Consider the following 19,989-nt stretch of genomic DNA (forward strand, 5'->3'; position numbering starts at 1 on the left):
GTTGATCCGTTCGATCAAATTCTCTCCCGATTGCCTCTCGATCCCCTCTCCATCTACCTCTCGTTTCCCGATAGCAACTCTTTCTCTCGGTTTCCTCTGGCTTCGAGCAGGTCGCGGTGGCAGGATTCAAATCCAGAGCAGGGGCGCGGGGCCACAGAGGCAGAGCAGGGCGCGTCGGCGGAGCGGTGGCACAGCACGGCGCGGCGGCGGCGGCGGAGCTTCATCGGAGCAGGGGCTCGGCCGCGGAGGCGGAGCGTCCTCAGAGCTGGGATTCGGCCGCGGAGGCGGAGCGACAACGGAGCAGGGCGCGTCGGCGTCGGCGGAGCGGTGGCACAGCACGGCGCGTCGGCGGCGGCGGAGCGTCGTCCGAGCAGTGGCTCGGCCGTGGAGGCGGAGCATCCTCAGAGCTGGGATTCGGCCGCGGAGGCGGAGCAACGACGGAGCAAGGCGCGTTGGCGTCGGCGGAGCTAGAGCACGGCGCGGCCACGGCGTCGGCTGAGAGGTGCACGCTAGCTGTTCGGTGAAATTACTCGTCCATCTTACTCTTTAGCTTGGGTTTTAAACTCCTTAGCTGAATTGGGTGGATTGCCTAGTTCTACTTTTACTCAACGGATACTCAGTTGTGTGGTGCTTCCATGCGTCCTTATTTTCACTGCATACGTTGCCCCTTTCTAATGGGGAATGAGATCAACATTTTGCATCTGAATTCATTTTGTCAACCCGTGCTGTTCTAAACTCTGACAGACTATATGATCCACCGCTCCTTGTTCCAGTATTGTGTTCCTGCCTTAGAATTGCTCATTTGGTACCAACAATATGAATCCCATGTCTGTGTCTGTCATGGATCAAGTTTTAGAAGTCAGTGAAAAGAAAGTCTTTGCAAAGTAAAGAAAAAACACAACTGGAATCCCAGGTTTGAATTAGGGACTTGTAGTGTGACAGACTAGCATGGTGACCAATATAACTCACCAATGTTGAGTTTAGTGAGAGCAGTCTTGCAAAATAATTCACCATATAATAGGGACACAATTAAACTTCAAGTTCCAAAAGGTCATTTAGCTGTATTGTGTTTTCTTTGGATCAAATTGCAATATAAATCGCTTTGAGATGTGCTTTCTTCTACGCGAGATTCGCATACTGGCTTCTCGTTTTGTGTCTTGCATGTTCTGCTGGACACATAGATCCGCCAACACTACTGCTCATTGCATGGCCCAGTTTGCTAGAGATTCTAACTCTACGGGAAGTTCAGCTGGTTTACCTCCGTTTATGGAGCAGGATGAAACCTCTCATTCTTGTAATCCGGACCATATTCCAGTTAATTGAGTTTATTTTCCCGTTTCAAAAAAATTGGTTGTTGTCCTTGACCAGGTAGCCGCATATTGAACTAAGGACGTCGTCCTTTGCTGCTGCTATGCCCAACTCCTCCACCATCTTTGGATCAAATTGGTTGTTGTCGTTGTCGTCATCTCGTGAGTGGACAAATTGATTGTTAATGTTAACTACGAGTATATGTATACGTACGAATAACCCGCAAGCATGCACATTTAACATGGCAAATAGGTGTGGAAAGGCAGCAAGTAGGTGCGTATAATCTGACAAATATGCATAGTTAACATGGCAAGTAGGCATTACTTGGTAAGTATGCATGGTTAATCTGACAAGCAAGAGGAGTTAACCTGGCAAGTATGGATGGTTAACCTGGCAAGTGTGCATAATTAACCTGGCAAGTAGCCGTTGCTAATCTGGCAAGTAGGAAGAGTTAACCTGGCAAGTAGGAAAAGTTAACATGACAAATATACATGGTGAGCCTGGCAAGTAGGCATCACTAATTTGATAAGTAGGAAGAGTTAACCCGGCAAGTATGCATAGTTAAACTGGTAAGTAGGCATGTTAAGTGGGCATCTCTAGTCTGGCAAATATGCATAGTTACTCTGGCAAGTAAGAAGAGCTAACCTGGAAAGTAGGCATATTAACCTGTCAAGTTGGCACATTAACCTGGCAAGTAGGTATGATTAACCTGGCAAGTAGCCATTGCTAATCTGGCAAGTATGCATGGTTAATCTGGCAAGTAGGAAAAGTTAATATGGCAAGTATGCATGGTTAACTTGGCGAGTAGGCATTGCTAATCTGGCAAGTAGACATTGCTAATCTGGCAAGTATGCATATTTAATCTGGCATAAAAAGATTTAACCTGGCAAGTACGAAAAATTAACTTGGTAAGTATGCATGGTTAATCTCAAAAGTAGGAAGAGTTAACCTGGCAAGTAGGAAGAGTTAACCTGGCAAGTAGGAAGAATTAACCTGGTAAGTAGGTATTGTTAATCTGGCAAGTATGCAGAGTTAAGTTTACCTTACAGGTAGGCATAATTAACCTGACAAGTAGACGTTGCTAATCTGACAAGTATGCATTTCTAATCTAGCAATTAGGAAGAGTTAACCTGACAAGTATGTATGCATGATTAACTTGACAAGTAGGAAGAGTTAATCTCGCAAGTATGCATTGTTAACTTGACAAGTAGACATAGTTAATTTGGCAATTAAGCATAATGTACATGTCAAGTAGACATAATCAACTTGACTAGTAGACATACGTTACCTGAAAATTAGGTAGGATAAGCCGGTAAGTGTGTGCGGATAATCTCAGCATCTAGACACATTTAAATTCCCAAGTACCTAACCTGGCAAGTATGTGAAGTGACATGACACTGATATTTTAGGAGGGCTCTCATTTGTAACGAGGAATTTCGCATATTAGAGCCGGTCAAATTTTTATTCGCATATTAGAGCCGGTCAAATTTTTATAGACTGACTAGCTGGAGTCGGGCCGGTGGCGCTCTGCTGATTATTAACTTAGACTTGGGCTGCTACTTCATCACATTAGATTAAGCTGAGATGGGCCTTCTCGTCTTGGGTTTGGGTTTGCTAACTGCTGGTTACACGTGCGCGTCGAGCTGGATCGAGGCGGGAGACGCCCTCGCATGGGAATTGGAAGACGAGGGGCGAGGGCAGCGTGAGTGGGCGGGGTAGCGGGCGCCGCTGCAGCGGCTTACGTGGGGAACGCCGCTGCCTAGTCTGGTCCTTAAAAATAGATATATTCAAATTTAGGCAAATTTGAGACAAGTAATATGGGTCGGAGGGAGTACTAAATTTTTTTTTCCGCTTAAAACTAAAGGAGAAAATTTCCGACCCAAAAAATCCAATTGTCTGGAGCGTTGGAGCCCCTCCGCCGACCCAAAATTTTCAAAAACCAATCCCGAAAAGCCGAAACCTCCCGCCCTTTCCCCGTGCCCCCTCCAACCCTCGAGGCTCGAGACTCCTCCTCTCGCGATGCATCCGAGCGGCGGCGGCGGCGGCGCGATCCGCGTGCTGAACGTCGCAGAGAAGCCGTCAGTTGCCAAGTCCGTGGCGGAGATCCTGTCGCGCAGGGCGATGCAGTCGCGGCCGGGCCGGTCCAGGTACAACCGCATCTTCGAGTTCAACTACGCCATTGGCGGCCAGGCCTGCCACATGCTCGTCACCTCCGTCACGGGCCACCTCATGGAGCTCGACTTCGACGACCGCTACCGCCGCTGGTACTCCTGCGACCCCGTGGAGCTCTTCCACGCCCCCGTCCGCAAGGCCGTCCCCCAGGTAAACAGCTCTCTGCCTCCCTCTCTCGCCCATTTCGCCGAACAGTTTGTGCGCGCGGAAACATGACCTGTGAAATGGTGGTCTGTGGCGTTGATTTCGTTTGGCCCATGCACGTTCGTACGGTGTTTCGTGATATTTTAGTGCCAGCGTGTATGGAGTTGGTTGCTTTCGGCACATATGAAATATGCCTCATGGAAATTTCGTCGACCAGTGGATGTGCGGGGTGTTGTACTTGATTCCTATAATGTCTGTGGGCATGCTATACTGAAAGTGCCTAAGTTATAGTGGCAATGGATGCCTATGGCGGTTTTGTTCATGTTATTGCTTGTAAATAAGTTTATTCAACCCCACACCAAGAGATTCTATCTAGGAGTTACACAGGGGCGACTTGGTATTGATCAGTGGGATCATCTGTACTGTTTGCCAGCAGCATCAAACTGTTTCCAATCCTATAACACGTGGATGCAATGCACTATGGGAGCAGTGATATTTGAAGTCATCATTACACTAGGAGGGGATACTAGATACTGAAGGCTAAACTTGTGATTACCGACATAACTTGGCACTTGCACAGTTGTTACTGGAAAGTGTAATCACCCCCCTTGGCAGATATAGTTCTCATTCATTCAGAAAACAGGTTACACGGACATAAAAAGTTAATTTTCACCATAATGTAACTTCTAGCCCCCAGAGGGTTTTAGAGCAATATTTCCATATATTAAAACCTGCAGCACGTTTAGTACAGTGTGGAAGCTGAGCAAAGTAAACCTACTAAAATGAAACTCAATGGTTCACACCAGTCTTCTGGGTGTCCTCTCCTCCAGCTTGTTCTTCATTCTTCCATTCCAGCATCAAGGGATTTGATACTGCCTCTTGGTTGTCACTTGTCAGGCACAGCTGCTTAAGCTTTGCTGGATGATATGGACACTGCTTCACGCCCAAACAGGGAAAGCACGTTATGTATAAGTGAAACTTGGATGCTGAGGCCTGAGGGCATGCGAGCATGTTTTTGTTTGGTGTTCTTCATTCATTGAATGCATCATCTATTTATTATCAGTTTGTTCTTGGGAAATTCTTCTCTCCTGAATTCATCAAGGAACATTCAAATATCGTCTGTCTAAACTGAAAATGTTCAGTTGTCTATATTTGTCCAACATGATCAGCATTACCTTGAGTTTTTGTTCAATTGTATGATTGGGGATAGCATGAGCATGATCTTAGTGCACATTCAGATTTTTTTTGCAGTTGAGATCTATTCATAATTTTTGTTTCTTGAAGTGCAGGATAAGCTGGACATAAAAAGAACATTAGAAGAAGAAGCAAGGACATGTCAGTGGCTTGTGTTATGGCTTGATTGTGATAGAGAGGGCGAGAATATCGCATATGAAGTGGTTGAGATATGTGCAGGCGTGAACCACTGTCTCAACATCTGGAGAGCTCGATTCTCAGCTTTGATTGATAGGTATGATGGCTCTGGATTTTTTAGTGTCTGATTGCGATTGTCTTAAAAAAAATGAACTGCAGGGAAATACATGAAGCTGTGCAACATCTTGGCAGACCCAACAAGCTATTTGCTGATGCTGTGGATGCAAGACAGGTTTGTTTCAGTTTACACTGACTGGTCACTGGTGCTTAATTCTCTTCTGTTGCAACCAAATAAGGGACGATACTCCAGTAGTATCTTCTAAATTATTTAGGCAAGAGATAAGATATGAATATTAAGATATGGTTTGTTAGGAAAGTAGAGATTAGTTTCTTGGATGTCAAGTCGAGTCTTCCCCATAAAAGCCCCCCCCCCCCCGCCCTGTAATCGTAATGAGGAAAGCCAAGAATATATAAATCTAATTATCCCATCCACTTCCTCCTTGCCCTTGAGATGGTGTGGCTACCTTCATAGAGCTGCCACACCTCTTTGATCCAGGGTCACCCCGTGCAGGCCCTAGAGCCATTATCCCCCATGTCATGAATCTAGTTTATGACACAAATACTATACTACTACAGTGCTAGCAAACTGAGCACCATGAAAGTATTCTGCCACATGTTTCGGCTAATGCTGTCGCCTTGTTTACTATTGGAATTGAAAAACCCTAAAATAAGAATCTTCCTCTTCTCAAATGAATATGCATTTGGTTGCACCTTCTTACTGTCTTGAAAAGGACAGATAAATAATAACAAATTTTGTACAGGAAATTGACCTTCGCATAGGTGCCTCCTTCACTAGGTTTCAGACAATGCTGCTAAAAGATGCATTTGTCCTTGATGTCAGTGGAGAAGAAAGGAATATGGTTCTGAGCTATGGTCCTTGTCAGGTACTTCACAATAAAGTTTGAACCAAAGGTACTAAATGCGTATTCAGTTCTGATTTCGGTCTAAAATTTTCATTTCCTTCCAGTTTCCAACCCTAGGGTTTATTGTTGAACGTTTCTGGGAGATACAAGCTCATGAACCTGAAGAGTTTTGGACAATAAACTGTTCTCATACATCAGATGAAGGCACTGCATCTTTTGGTTGGATGTAAGATACACTTTAGAAGTTTTCCTCATACTCTCATTACAAAAGTTGTGACTTTTATGTTGTTTTACAGACGTGGCCATTTGTTTGACTACTCATCCGCTATTGTGATCTATGAAATGTGTGTTCAAGAGCCAATGGCAACAGTGAGCCCTCACATCTTTTATTTGAACACCAGAGTTACAGAATTATAAAGGTGTACATCTTTAATGACACATCAGAGGTACCTATTTTTAGCGGTTTCATTTTGTTTCATGCAGGTACAAAATGTAAGGAATCAGGAGAAACTAAAATATCCCCCATATCCACTAAGTACCTTGGAGCTTCAAAAACGTGCTTCTAGGTGCTGCAGAATGAGTTCGGAGCACACAATGAAGGTATATAAAAACTAACATCCTTTTGGCTCTTATTTTTCCTTAACAGGTTTGCGAACTAATAATTCTATAGCTTAGTGTCCTGATTGTTTTGTACTTGCGTTTGCTGGACTCTTGTCCAATCCATATTAGGTGGCGGAAGAACTTTATCAAGCTGGATTCATTAGTTACCCCAGGACAGAGACTGACAATTTCTCTCCAAACACCGATCTACATGTAAGTTTTGAAATTTACTAGTGTGTCTCGTCCGTGTTCTTATTTTTTTTTGTCTTCATACAGTTTTGGTTCTGTATTTTGCTTTCCTCGTGGTTTCAGTGGTGTAGACTTTTGGTCTTTTTATGCTTTGCCTTGAGTTGGAGGGTTCGGGTCATCTGGATGCTCTTCTAATACAAAATGACACACATTTGGATGTATGTTCACGATTTTTTTTCTGATTATACTTTGACGTTGTGTTCCATGAGGAAGCCCAATTATGTAATTTAACTCTGATAAGTGACAACAAACATGTTATCAAACAATTTCTCTTGTGAATGTATGTTTTAAAAAGTTTTTTTTCCCGACACCTGATAATCTTCATTGCTGAAAAACCACTAGTAAACTGTAAAAGGCATCTCCTACAATCCAATTCATACTTGCAATAAATAAACCATTTCTTTACTCTTTGTATTAATTTTCATTTGTTCACCAGATCATGATTGCGCTGACATGATTAACTCCCTTCAACTTAGGCGATTGCACATGAACAAGTGCCGCATCCTGTCTGGGGATCATATGCTCAGCGACTTTTGAATCCTGAAGAAAGACTCTGGAGAAACCCCAGCAATGGTGGTCATGATGACAAGGCACATCCTCCTATTCATCCAACAAAATTTACAGCTGGTGAATCCAACTGGTCCCAAGACCACCATGTACGTAGCATACCTAAAGAGCTTAGAAATGTTTATCAGGCTCACATCAGTTTTATCGCACCTTTTCAATTTCGTTGTTTTGTTGCTCCACAAATCTAATAATATTTTGCATACCTGTTTTCTGGTGTCCAGAAAGTGTATGAGCTTGTTGTTCGCCATTTTCTTGCTTGTTGCTCCCAACCTGCAGTTGGAGCAGAGACAACTGTGGAGATTGACATTGCTGGCGAACAGTTCAATGCATCAGGGCGTGTCGTACTTGCTGTGAGCACCCTCATATGTTGTTGTCATCTTCCACATCTAATAATCTTTTGTCCATACTTCAAGAAACATGGAACTTTCCATATCTCCCCATTCTTTGGTCCGGAATGTTATTTATCAGTATCAAAGCAACGTTACCCAATGTACAGAGATGATTTAACTGCCACATTTCCTCATTCCCTGGTTCTGACAATTAGTTGCACTAACATATATCTTGGAAACGAGAGCAGATTAATGTATCTCCTCATTCAAGAAATAGGAACTTGTCATATCTCCTCATTCTCTGGTCCAGAATAATATATCATCAGTAATAAAGAAACTTTACTCCATGTACAGAGCTGATGTAGTGCTAGTTGATTTCTTTGATGTTGCGACTGCTATTACGGCCAGATTGTTTCTAATATATGAGCCTGGAGCTGGAAAAACTCATCAATGCTTTAACTTCTGGAAGGGGGATCATGTGTGTCGAAGTGGATCAGATAGCTAATATGTAATTTAATAATAAATATGTGACAAATAGTTGCTCTCCTGACATTGGTTTGTACTTAGGTAGCTTAGTTAGCAAACCAGCCTTGTTGCAGTAAAGAAGAAATGCTCTGCCCAGCAAATGCAGCAAGAAATTTTTAGATATTACTAGATTTATCATCTGTCACCAAGATTTTTGGTGCAGAAAGAGTCTTCCATTCTATTTTACATCTGGGATGTAGAAATGCTCCATCTAATAAAAACGATTCATATTTTATCTGTAGAAAAATTACCTGGATGTTTATCGCTATGACTCATGGGGTGGTTCATTACTTCCAACATACACCATTGGACAGCAGGTTTGCTGCATTCATTCTCCATCTTTATTTCTTAAACCTTTCTTTTATGGTATTATTGTGCCTTGTGTGCAAGCAGAGATGAAATAGTCCAATTGGGGACTGATCTTCTAGAAAACATATTTGGAGTTGAACTCTCCATTCTTTTGATTTGTTGTCAACATGGATGATGTATACGCAAAGTTAGCAATAAATATGGAAGCATATCAGTCAATATAATGTGAATGGATTAATTGTTCGATATTTGACAACTCTAAGTCTAACGTGACAATAATCATCCATTCTAGAGACTTTCTTGATTAATATGACCTCGCCATTTTAGATATATTAGAGACTTAGTTGCCAATATAATGTGAATGGATACTTATCGAATATAATGTGCCTTATAGAGCAGTCAATATAATGTGAATGGATTAATTGATCGATATTTCTGAACCTTTCTTAATTGTTCGATAAGGACGAAGCATATCAGTCAATATAAGTGAATATAGTGTGAATGGATACTTTCTTGATCAATATGACCATGATCATTTTAGATCCTTTTAAATCTAATGCGACAATAATCCAAACTTCAATACAAAACCTTGCAGTTCGTTCCGACAACTTTAACGCTTGATTCAGGAGTGACTCGACCACCTCCTCTTCTTGCTGAAGCTGACCTCCTTAGCTGCATGGATAAGGTACACAACTTCTTCTTGTTATCTATGTTATAACTCTTTTCTGTTGAAATATCTTATGTATCTAAAATTGCTGAGTTGTGCAAATACCTGACTCCCAATGGTGCTATTTCCAGGCAGGCATCGGCACTGACGCAACCATGCATGAACATATAAAGAAGCTACTTGACCGTTGTTATGCAACCAAAGATGCAAATTCACGTTTCTCCCCAACAAATCTTGTGTGTATCATGCCAGATGAAAGCTCCTCTTATCCCATTGCATGTAGTATAATTCTGTTAATTTAAATTATGGCCACGGCTAAAATTGTGTTTGTATACTTACATTGTAGCAACAAGTGAATTTTAGCATGTTTAGCAACCCAGAAGAAGTCTGCTTAAGAAGTCTTTGCTTGCAATATGTGATTTCTTAGTGATTTGTCTTCTTATTTATGCCGCAGCTCTTCGAAGATATATTGGAAACTCAAAATAGAAAATATTCGTGATTCTTTGACTAGGACCCTTAATAGTGCCATCCAGATGCATACGTTGCCATGGCAACTCCATTGTCTTTTATAGAAACCACTCCTATCATCATGTGTGCTTTATCTGACACTTTGATCTGTGAAAGTAAGATGCTTATACATTTTTGCTTATGTAACGCATGCATAATTTTGACTAGATAGCTGGAAGTGTCAATCCAGTTCATGTACTGCAAATGGCATATCTTCTGTTTTATTTCATTTAGGTTCTGAGATTGATACACATCAACGGCTGATGATTGATGAGGTGTCAATGTTTTATTTAAGAGTGTTTTCTAAGAAAAAAAAAACTGAAAGTGGGCTGTATGATAGCCATTCTCCAGTGTGCAGAAAGGACAGTTCTTAAGCCAGTTATTTTCTCATTTATTTGTGTGTAAAATGCAGGGGGAGGCGTTGGTAATGGGTTATGATGAAATGGGGTGAGCTAAATTCTTAAATCTATGCAATTTCTGAAATTATATATGATGAAATCCCAATTCCTCAAAGAAACTGAAAATTTTAGGTACGAACTTTGGAAACCTTATTTAAGAGCAATGATGGAAGCTGACATGAAAGCAGTTAGCATTGGTACAAAGAGTAAATTGGAAGTACTTGAGGGTTGTTTGCAGCAGATGAAGGCTTGTTTTCTTGATGTAAGTTGTAGTTTCATGCAATTCTTGTCATCAATTTAGTTAACTACAGTTCCACTCAATTGCTCTGAATTTGTATTTTGTAAGTTGACCACATGGTGATCATTGGTGCAATACAGGCAAGGTCAAACAAGGTGAAGCTTCTTGATGCAATGGGAACATTCTTTGCTAGGTTTGGTAACTTGGCTTGGATCCCTGTAGCTTTCCTTTCTAGCTACACATTATAGCTTCACTTTGATTTTATTTTTATCTAGGTCAAATAGACCTCTCAATGAGACACAAAATCCCATGGAAGTTGTAAGGCCCTGTGGTGCATGCAACGACTCTGAAATGTTGCTGAAGCGAAAGCCGGTAAATTGTCTTCCAATGCATCTTTTCAAATTTGGATGTCACACTATGTTCATGCTTGATCTTTGCTTTTCTTCACCCAGAATGGTGGTTTTATGGTTGGCTGTCGGAGCTTTCCTCAAGTAAGTAACTTGTGGTCATTTACTTAATTACCAAAAAAAATTATGGTCATGAATGAAAATGAAACAGGAAAGAACCTATCTTCCTAGAAAAGGGCATGTAGTTGTGCACCTAGAAAGTCACTGTAATGTGGGGGCGCACGTATAGGCGCCGGCCACCTAGGGCAGAGAAGGACCCAACATCTGGGTCAGCTTAGTTAATTTGAGTAATTAAGAGTCCAGATTGGAGATAGAAAGGTTTCGTCCCGTAGAAGGTTTTCCCTACTGTTTCCAATTTGATTAGGAGTCCTATTCCAATTCTGTAAGAGTCTAGCTTGATCCCTAAGTCTGTAAGGGCTATTTATAGTCCCCCCTAGTCAATCAATAAAGCAAGCAATCAAAAAACCCAAACCCTATCTTCCCCTGCGCCATGGGCGCCCCAATTCCCTGCCACGGGGCGACGAGGTTACAAGCCTCGTCCTCCCGTAGAGCACCCTTACTTCCTGCGATCTTCCTCTAATTCCCAAATTCCCCAAGCACGTGACGATTTGGTATCAGAGCAGTCGATCTCCGCTGCACCTGAAGCCATGTCGACCAGCCCCAAACAGCCCAATCCACCCAAAACCCTAGAGGAACTCATCGCCAAGGAGCACGAAGATTTTGAGGGCGTTACTCAGAGCCTTGGCGAAGTCGCCGATGGCATCGAACTCCTTCGCAAAGACGTTACAACGACCCTTGATGCCCTCGAAGAAACTCTGCGGAAGATGCAACTGAACTACGACGATCTATCTCAGCAGCAACGGGCGCAAAATTTGGCCATCACCCGGCTGGAACGTGCCAGCCATGGTGGTCCCTCCCTCGACGCGGAGGATTCGCCGCGGGCAGCCATGCATCATGGCCCCTTCCGCCGCCCGACAGCTCCACTCGGGGCAGGAGAAGACCGGCCACCTCGCCTCTACAAGCTCGATTTCCCCACCTACGACGGCACGAGTGACCCTTGACCCTAGCCGACGAGATGCAATCTCTTCTTCATCGGACAGCGAACTCTTGCCACTGACAAGACCTGGCTGGCGTCCTACCACCTCACGGATGTCGCTGCCCTTTGGTACGGCATCTGGAAGAGAAGATGGGGCGGCCTTCTTGGACAGAATTCGTCGACCTCATCTCCCAGCACTTCGGGCCTCCTACACGTGCCAACCCCTTCGGCGAGCTGATTTCCCTAAGGCGCACCGGCTCGGTGGCTGACTACACCCGGCAGTTCCTACAATTGGTGTCCCGTGTCAAGCTGATTCCAGACGAAGCGGAGCGCAACATATTCACCAACAACCTCGGCGAGCCTCTCAAAACCCAGGTCGAGATGCTTTGCCCGACCACTCTCGAGGCTGCCATGGACATGGCTGTCTCCTTCGAGCATCTTGCCTCCGTAACTGCAGCAGCATGCCCCACACGCCCGAACAGGCCACCGCGTCCGCCCAATACTGCCTAGGTTGTCGCTACCGACGTGATCCCAGGAGCAGCACCCGTCTTCAAGAAGCTGAGCGCCGCCGAGATGGAGGAACGGCGGGCCAAGGGGCTGTGCTTCAATTGTGATGAGAAATTTGTCCGTGGGCATCGCTGCAAGCGCTTATTTTATATCGAGGTCGCCGACGAGGAGGAGGAGGAGGAGGAGAACCTCCAAATCTCACTCCTCGCCATCACCGGCGTCCGCACCAGCGACACCATGCAACTGGTGGTGCGGGTTGGGGAGCGTGAGCTCCTCGCCCTCCTCGACTCGGGCAGCACCGACAACTTCATCAGCAAGGAGTTAGCAGCACACGTTGGCGCCCCGTTCTCTACTGGTCGTCGCCTTCGGGTGACCGTCGCCAATGGAGACCACGTCACCTGCGGCGGGCTGCTTCGACACACCGCCATCGCCATCGGTCAAGAGAGCTTTGTGGTGGACCTTTATGCCATCCCATTGGGCGGCTTCGACGTCGTCTTGGGTACTCGCTGGCTCAAGACTCTTGGACCCATCCTATGGGATTTTGAGCGGCTCTACATGTCCTTCTGGCGGACAGATCACCGCGTCGAGTGGTACGGCCTCTCAGCCACGGGCCACCTCCACCATGTCCAAGTCAGCACAGCTCGTGACCTCCTCGACAACCTCCTCGCCAACTTCTCGGATGTTTTCGCCGAGCCCAAGGGGCTGCCGCCATCACGCACCCACGACCACCGCATTCGTTTGGTGCCGGGAGCCGCTTCGGTAGCTGTCCGCCCATACCGCTACCCTGCTGCCCAGAAGGACGAGCTTGAGAGGCAATGTGCAGACATGCTGGAACGTGGGCTGATTCGACGCAGCACCTCGGAGTTCTCTTCCCCGGTGCTCCTCGTCCGAAAGAGCGACGGGTCTTGGCGTTTCTGCGTCGACTACCGCGCCCTCAACACCAACACGGTCAAAGACAAGTTTCCCATCCCCGTCGTCGACGAACTACTCGATGAGCTTAAGGGCGCCCGCTTCTTCACCAAGCTGGATCTGCGCTCTGGCTATCACCAAGTGCGCATGTGCCCGGAGGACGTACACAAGACCGCGTTCCGCACCCATGAAGGCCTCTTCGAGTTTCTCGTCATGGCCTTTGGCCTCACGAACGCTCAGGCAACCTTCCAGGCCTTAATGAATGACGTTCTTCGTCCCTTTCTACATCAATTTGTGCTGGTCTTTTTTGATGATATTTTGGTGTACAACTCATCTTGGTCAGACCACATCCGTCACGTCAAGGTTGTCCTGGAGCTCATGCAGCAACACCAACTCTATCTCAAGCGCTCCAAGTGTGCCTTTGGGGAGGAATCAGTGGCGTACCTCGGCCATGTTATCTCCGCGGATGGCGTCGCCATGGACAGCCAGAAGGTGATGGCCATCATCGACTGGGCCACGCCACGATCTGTCCGTGCAGTCCGCGGCTTCCTGGGATTGGCAGGCTATTACCGCAAGTTCATCCGCGACTTCGGCGTCATGGTTGCGCCCCTCACTGCCTTGCTGAAGAAAGACGGGTTCCTCTGGTCAGAGGAGGCTGACCGGGCGTTCCTTCAGCTGAAGACCACGCTCACCACGGCACCCGTGTTGCAGCTTCCCGACTTCACCCTCCCTCCCGTTCACCATGGAGTGTGACGCTTTAGGCTCAGGGTTTGGCGCCGTGCTGCACCAAGGCACGGGTCCTATCGCCTACTTCAGTCGCCCGATCGCTCCTCGCCATGCGCCCCTGGCAGCCTACGAGCGCGAGCTCATTGGCCTGGTCCAGGCAGTACGGCACTGGCGGCCGTACCTATGGGGTCGCTCCTTCATTGTCAAGACGGACCACTACAGCCTCAAGTTCCTCCTCGACCAGTGCCTGGCGACAATACCCCAACATCATTGGGTTGGCAAACTTTTGGGGTTCGACTTCACGAGGGAGTATAAACCTGGCCACCTTAACACGGTGGCCGACGCTCTCTCTCGACACGACTTCCCTGACGCCTGTGCCTGTGCAATCACGGGTCCCGCCTTCGACCTCTTCGACGCTCTTCGCCAAGCAGCCCACACTGACCCTGCTCTCGTCACATTGCGTGAGCAGTTGGAGGTTGGATGGCCTTGTCACCTTCAAGCGCCGTGCGTACGTGCCCCCATCATCTCCATTGGTGGCGGATGTCCTACTGGCCGCTCACGACGAGGGCCATGAAGGCATTCAAAAATCACTTCATCGGCTTCGCCCCGACTTCCACCTTTCGCAAGCCCGTGCTGCTCTCCAGGACTACATTCGGGTTTGCATGGTGTGTCAGCGCAACAAGACCGAGCAGCTCCATCCGGCTGGTCTACTTCAGCCTTTGGCCGTGCCGTCTCATGTTTGGGAAGATATCTCCATGGACTTCATCGAAGGGCTGCCAAAGGTGGGTGGCAAAAGCGTCATCCTCACTGTCGTTGATCGCTTCTCCAAGTATGCCCACTTTATTCCGCTGGCGCATTCCTACACTGCGGAGTCGGTGACCAAGGCCTTCTTCGCCGACATTGTTCGCCTCCATGGCGTTCCAGCCTCCATCGTCTCTGACCGCGATGTGGTTTTCACTTCCAGGTTTTGGAAAGCTCTCTTTGCAGCTTCTGGCTCTCGCCTGCATATGAGTTCAGCATTCCACCCGCAGATGGATGGCCAGTCAAAGGCTGTCAATTGAGTCATTGCCATGTATTTGCGCTGCTTCACGGGCGACCGTCCTCGGCAGTGGCTTCATTGGCTCCCTTGGGCAGAGTATTGCTACAACACCTCCTTCCACACTGCCCTGAAGGACACGCCTTTCCATGTGGTCTATGGACGTGATCCTCTGTCTTTACGGACATATACATCGGGCAAAATCCGCAATCAAGCTGTGGAACGCAACATCGTCGACCGTGACCAGTTTTTGATTGACATCCGTGAGCGTCTGGTCCAGGCTGCCCAGCACTACAAGCATTATTATGATGGCAAGCATCGGTTGCTTTCCTTCGACGTTGGCAAATGGGCTTGGCTGCGCTTACACCACAGACCAGCAGCCTTCCTCGGCGCAGGTGCAAAGGGCAAGTTGGCACCTAAATTTTATGGTCCCTACAAGGTCATTGGCAAGATTGATTCAGTGGCTTATCGCTTGGAGCTGCCACCTCGTGCTCGTATCCATAATGTCTTCCATGTTGGTGTTTTGAAGAAATACCATGGGCCTCCCCCGGATGCGCCGCCTATTCTGCCCGCCATGTTTCAAGGACGCGTCCAGCCTACGCCGGCTAAAGCCTTGCGTGCTCGCCTTGCCCGCGGTGTACAGCAAGTCCTCATCCAGTGGGCAGGACAGCAGGCTTCAGCAGCTTCTTGGGAGGATGTTCCCGTCTTCAGGGAGCGCTACCCAGATTTTCAGCTCGAGGACGAGCTGTTTCAGAATGGAGGGGGAGATGTCATGTGGGGGCGCACGTATAGGCGGCGGCCACCTAGGGCAGAGAAGGACCCAACATCTGGGTCAGCTTAGTTAATTTTAGTAATTAAGAGTCCAGATTGGAGATAGAAAGGTTTCGTCCCGTAGAAGGTTTTCCCTACTGTTTCCAATCTGATTAGGAGTTCTATTCCAATTCTGTAAGAGTCTAGCTTGATCCCCAAGTCTGTAAGGGCTATTTATAGTCCCCCCTAGTCAATCAATAAAGCAAGCAATCAAAAAACCCAAACCCTATCTTCCCCTGCGCCCTGGGCGCCCCAATTTCCTGCCACGGGGCGACGAGGTTACAAGCCTCGTCCTCCCGTAGAGCACCCTTACTTCCTGCGATCTTCCTCTAATTCCCAAATTCCCCAAGCACGTGACAGTCACCTTAAGAGTTGAGCTGGTCATATTGTAAACCTATAATCAATTCAAACCACATAACCATTGGCTATCTGCAAATATATACGTGGTCTAGTCGTATGCACTAGATCTGAGTTATTGGATCATGTGGGTTCAAGTCTCTTAACTATGTCTAGCCCAATTCAGGAGTTTATTTTCTCTGCCAAATGAAGTTTATTTCCAGGCCTCTTAACTATGGTGGCAGTACTTTCACTTTGATGACATATTTTATGAATAGTCCTGTCTGATTTCAGTGTAGAAATGTAGTATGGCTTCCAGGATCTCTTTCAGAAGCTGCTGTGACGGAACAAATTTGTCCTACCTGTGTTCCAGGTGGCCATTTAGTCCCCCTTTTATGATATGCCACTGTCTAACTTACATTTTTATGGCTTGAATATTATATTGTTGTTTCCCTCAGTGATATGATAATGCATCATATTTACAGGTCCTGTTTATAAGATTCAATTTAAGTTTAACCGAAGGGATATCCCGCCCAATTTTGATGTTGATCACCTAGGTATATTATGTTAATTCCAGTTGTAGCTTTATACCCATTTTAATTAGGGTGATATAACTTATCAGTGCTTGAGATATATCTTCTTTACCCTGATAGGTTGCATTGGTGGATGTGACGATGTACTCAAAGAGCTTATAGAGATAACTAGATTTGTAAATCATAACCAGACTACAACACCAGGTATGATGGATGCTCTCCCCTGTTTTCTGTTTCATATTTCTTTTTGAACACACGGCTATAATTTAATAAATACTTATTTTTATGATTATATTACTTATCAGCAAGAGGCCAAAACCAGACTCAGACCACAAGTGGTGCAAGGCAGGGGGCTCCAAGGCAAGATTTACATACTGGTTTTCGTTCGACGGGGCAATTTACTAACGAGCACACACCAGTTGTGAATCCCCAAGGTTTCTGTTCAACTCATTACCCAAAGCTGAAGTATCCACATATTTTTCTTTTCCAAGACATGACTATAACCGTCATTTATAGAGGCTTATTATTATTATGATCATATGACTTCGCAGCAAGAGGCCAAAGCCAGACTCCAAGTGGTGTAAGACAGGGAGCTCCAAGGCAGGATTTACATCCTGGTTTTCGTCCGGCAGGGCAATTTGCCAACGGCCACACGCCTGTCGTGAACCCCCAAGGTTTCCGTTCAACACATACCCAAAACTCAAGAAATGCATCAGGTATCTTAGGTACTCATTCCCTTTTCATATCCAAAGCAAGCTGGTGCCTTAATCTTCAGTTATCTTCAGATCCAGGTCAGGTACTCTGTACTACATGTGGAGAAGCCTGCATATCGCGAACTGCTAATACTGAGGCAAACAGGGGGAGGAAGTTCTACAAATGTCAAGATTCGGGATGCGGCTTCTTTGCGTATGATATGTTTAACCCTTTATTGTGCATTGTTTTGATCTCAGCATGCATATGCATTTGTTACAAAATTAGTCACAAAGTAAATTCAGTTGATCTATCTATCTACTTGAAACCGTCGGTCGATGCATGTAGCAGCCCCTGTTTATGCAACTAGCTCAAATCAGTAAGGATAGTTCTTACACATAGCTTGTTTGCATATATGAAGCTGAACAAATATCATCCCATTTTTGAACAAGACAAAATGTTTTTCTTTCACATTTATTTGTGTCCATTTCACATTGTTGACGGTCTCAAACCTTTTTCATTCTCTGACTAGTAGTTATGTTGCACTTGCTGTGCCATTTTCATCAGTAACTCCCATGGGTTAACACTTGCCTCCTTCATTTCTCTTAATGGTCTCTAATGGTTACTTGGTTAGTTAACAAAGGCTAGTTTGCGTCAAGTTAAATGGCCAGGGAATTTCTCATGCCTGAGAATCTGCGATGCAGGTGGGAAGACGAGCTGGAGAACGTGGTTCCCAGGGGCCGTGGGCGCGGCGGGCGTGGCGGCGGCAGGCAAGCATCGGCATCTGCAGGGCGGAGAGGCGGCACGCAAGGGCGAGGCCGGAGGGGGCGGGGCCGGAATGCGGACGCCAACGGCATGACGTTCGTCTCGGCGACCGGCGACACCGTCCACGGCTGTTGCTTCGCCTGCGGCGACCCTTCCCATTTCGCCAACGCCTGCCCGAATCGCGGGAGATAGCACAGCTTAGAAACGTCGGCATGGCGCGGCAATATGCAATTGTGCATATTCTTGCTTAATTCAACGTGGTGAATATGCATTATTACTTATATAGCCAATTCAGAACATGCATGTGAGGGTGCTGCTGGTGAACCGTGCCATATTTTTCCGCAAACATGCACGTGCAAGCTGGGGGATCATTATGCGAGAAGGAAAGGTACCTTGCTCAACCTTGAAGCTTAAAAATGTCAAAAAAAAAAACACGAATGCTTCCATGAGATGACTAAATGATGCCCGGTACCTTGGAGATGTGATGTACCCATGGTGAACCGCAGTGCACGTAAGCAATGCAATCCATGTAAAAGCTCTTTCCAACGGTTCCAACTGCTGCTATCAACCACAAAAAAAAGTCATAGTCAAAAGTGAAGCGGAAAAAATGGATCATGCCACCGCCTTTTCCCCTTGCCCTATTACCATCGCCAGCCACTATTTTGGCCAGGCCGCTTTCTTGATGTGTGACTAGAGCATTCACCGGACGCTAACCTTTTTCTCTCAGCAACACCCACAAGAGCTGAAACATCACTCGCAAGATCAACCGATCGCATAAAGGCGACGCGATAAAAAGGGAAATGTGCTTCCAGCTGATGGGATCACTCAATTTGTGGCAGTTTCAACTTTGAGAGAGCAATGTAAAATGATGATCCTGGTTGTTAGGTGCTGCCGTTTGTTTCCCTTTCTGACTTGCCAATCATTCTGATGTCGTATATCTCACCTGCTTCGAAGACTTTGAGTTAATCTGCAAACATTAAGAAAAATAGAATCCAGTTTCGCGCTAATAAGCTTTTGGTCGAGCTAGCCAGTGAGTGAGACAGGCATATGTCAAGATCTTCACAGTCGACAGAGATACGGACGACGGTGCCGCTTTGAACAAATTGCAATATGCCTCAGCTGTTCCACCACACACCTAACGGTGTCGGCAAGCGGCATATATGTAGCTTTTCAGAGATGCTTCGGTTGCCAGTTGCCACACCACACACATGCATGTGTATATAGGATGCTAGCTAGCCATACGTGCGTACGCAGTACCACTTGAGAAGCTGCCTGAGAAAATACTTGGAAGCGATGTTTCCATGATCGGAAAAGATTCGTAACGAGGACGCGACGCACGAATATATATAACCACCGATCGCTTGGCCTGTGCATGCATGGCTAGCTTTAATTTTGTGAGACCATCATTGCTCTATATGCGATGCGACATTAGCTAAGCATATATGCTGCTGCTGCATTGGTCCTTATGATACCTTTTGTTGTTACTGTGCATTCCTCTGCATGTGGTGTTACTACAAGCTGCTATCATTGTGTTACTACCAAAGGAGGCTTTAAGTTGCTCTGTCTTTCATCACGCAAAGACAGGGGCTTCATGTTCAAGGTTAACTCGTACTCCAATGTTCAAGGTTACTACAAGACAGGAGTATTTATTTATTTTTTTGGTTTTTGCCCGAAGTTTAAAATTGGAGATAAAATTAGTATAGCTGACGACTTATAAAAACACCAATTGTGCATGCATGCTTCAGTGGTGGTGCTTCTAGTCTGCTACTGAAACTCGGTCAAATTTCCAACAACCGATCAAAACCACACAGGAAAGAATTAAGTGGCAACGGATCTCGATCGACCGACCAACAACGGCTTAGGTATTTAAACATCGATCACGGCTTCATGTCCAAGGCCGCCGTGACGTCTATATATCGACTATATG

The 19,989-nt window shown here is 46.0% G+C and overlaps 1 protein-coding gene across 5 annotated transcripts; it reads left to right on the plus strand.

The window, feature by feature from the left end:
* Positions 1-18,380, plus strand: LOC100833828 (DNA topoisomerase 3-alpha). 5 transcript variants are annotated; one of them, XM_010230854.3, is made up of 25 exons: positions 1-3,630; positions 4,914-5,092; positions 5,155-5,227; positions 5,817-5,939; positions 6,023-6,144; positions 6,215-6,287; positions 6,402-6,518; positions 6,648-6,731; positions 7,244-7,423; positions 7,556-7,684; positions 8,431-8,505; positions 9,093-9,182; positions 9,296-9,400; positions 10,084-10,118; positions 10,202-10,331; positions 10,448-10,500; positions 10,583-10,679; positions 10,760-10,798; positions 16,369-16,447; positions 16,560-16,631; positions 16,728-16,811; positions 16,913-17,041; positions 17,159-17,323; positions 17,393-17,513; positions 18,002-18,380. In XM_010230854.3, exons 1-25 carry the CDS (start codon positions 3,328-3,330, stop codon positions 18,252-18,254), a joined length of 2,910 nt encoding a protein of 969 aa, XP_010229156.1. In that variant the 5' UTR covers positions 1-3,327; the 3' UTR covers positions 18,255-18,380. The 5 variants fall into 5 exon arrangements, with proteins under 5 accessions (XP_010229156.1, XP_010229157.1, XP_014752846.1 ...); XM_010230855.3 differs by having other exon boundaries at positions 3-502; positions 5,852-5,939; XM_014897360.2 differs by having other exon boundaries at positions 3,505-3,630; positions 4,909-5,092; positions 5,852-5,939.
* The last annotated feature ends 1,609 nt before the right edge of the window (positions 18,381-19,989 follow it).

Source organism: Brachypodium distachyon, chromosome 1, assembly GCF_000005505.3.
Source record: "Brachypodium distachyon strain Bd21 chromosome 1, Brachypodium_distachyon_v3.0, whole genome shotgun sequence".
Classification (NCBI taxonomy): Eukaryota; Viridiplantae; Streptophyta; class Magnoliopsida; order Poales; family Poaceae; genus Brachypodium; species Brachypodium distachyon.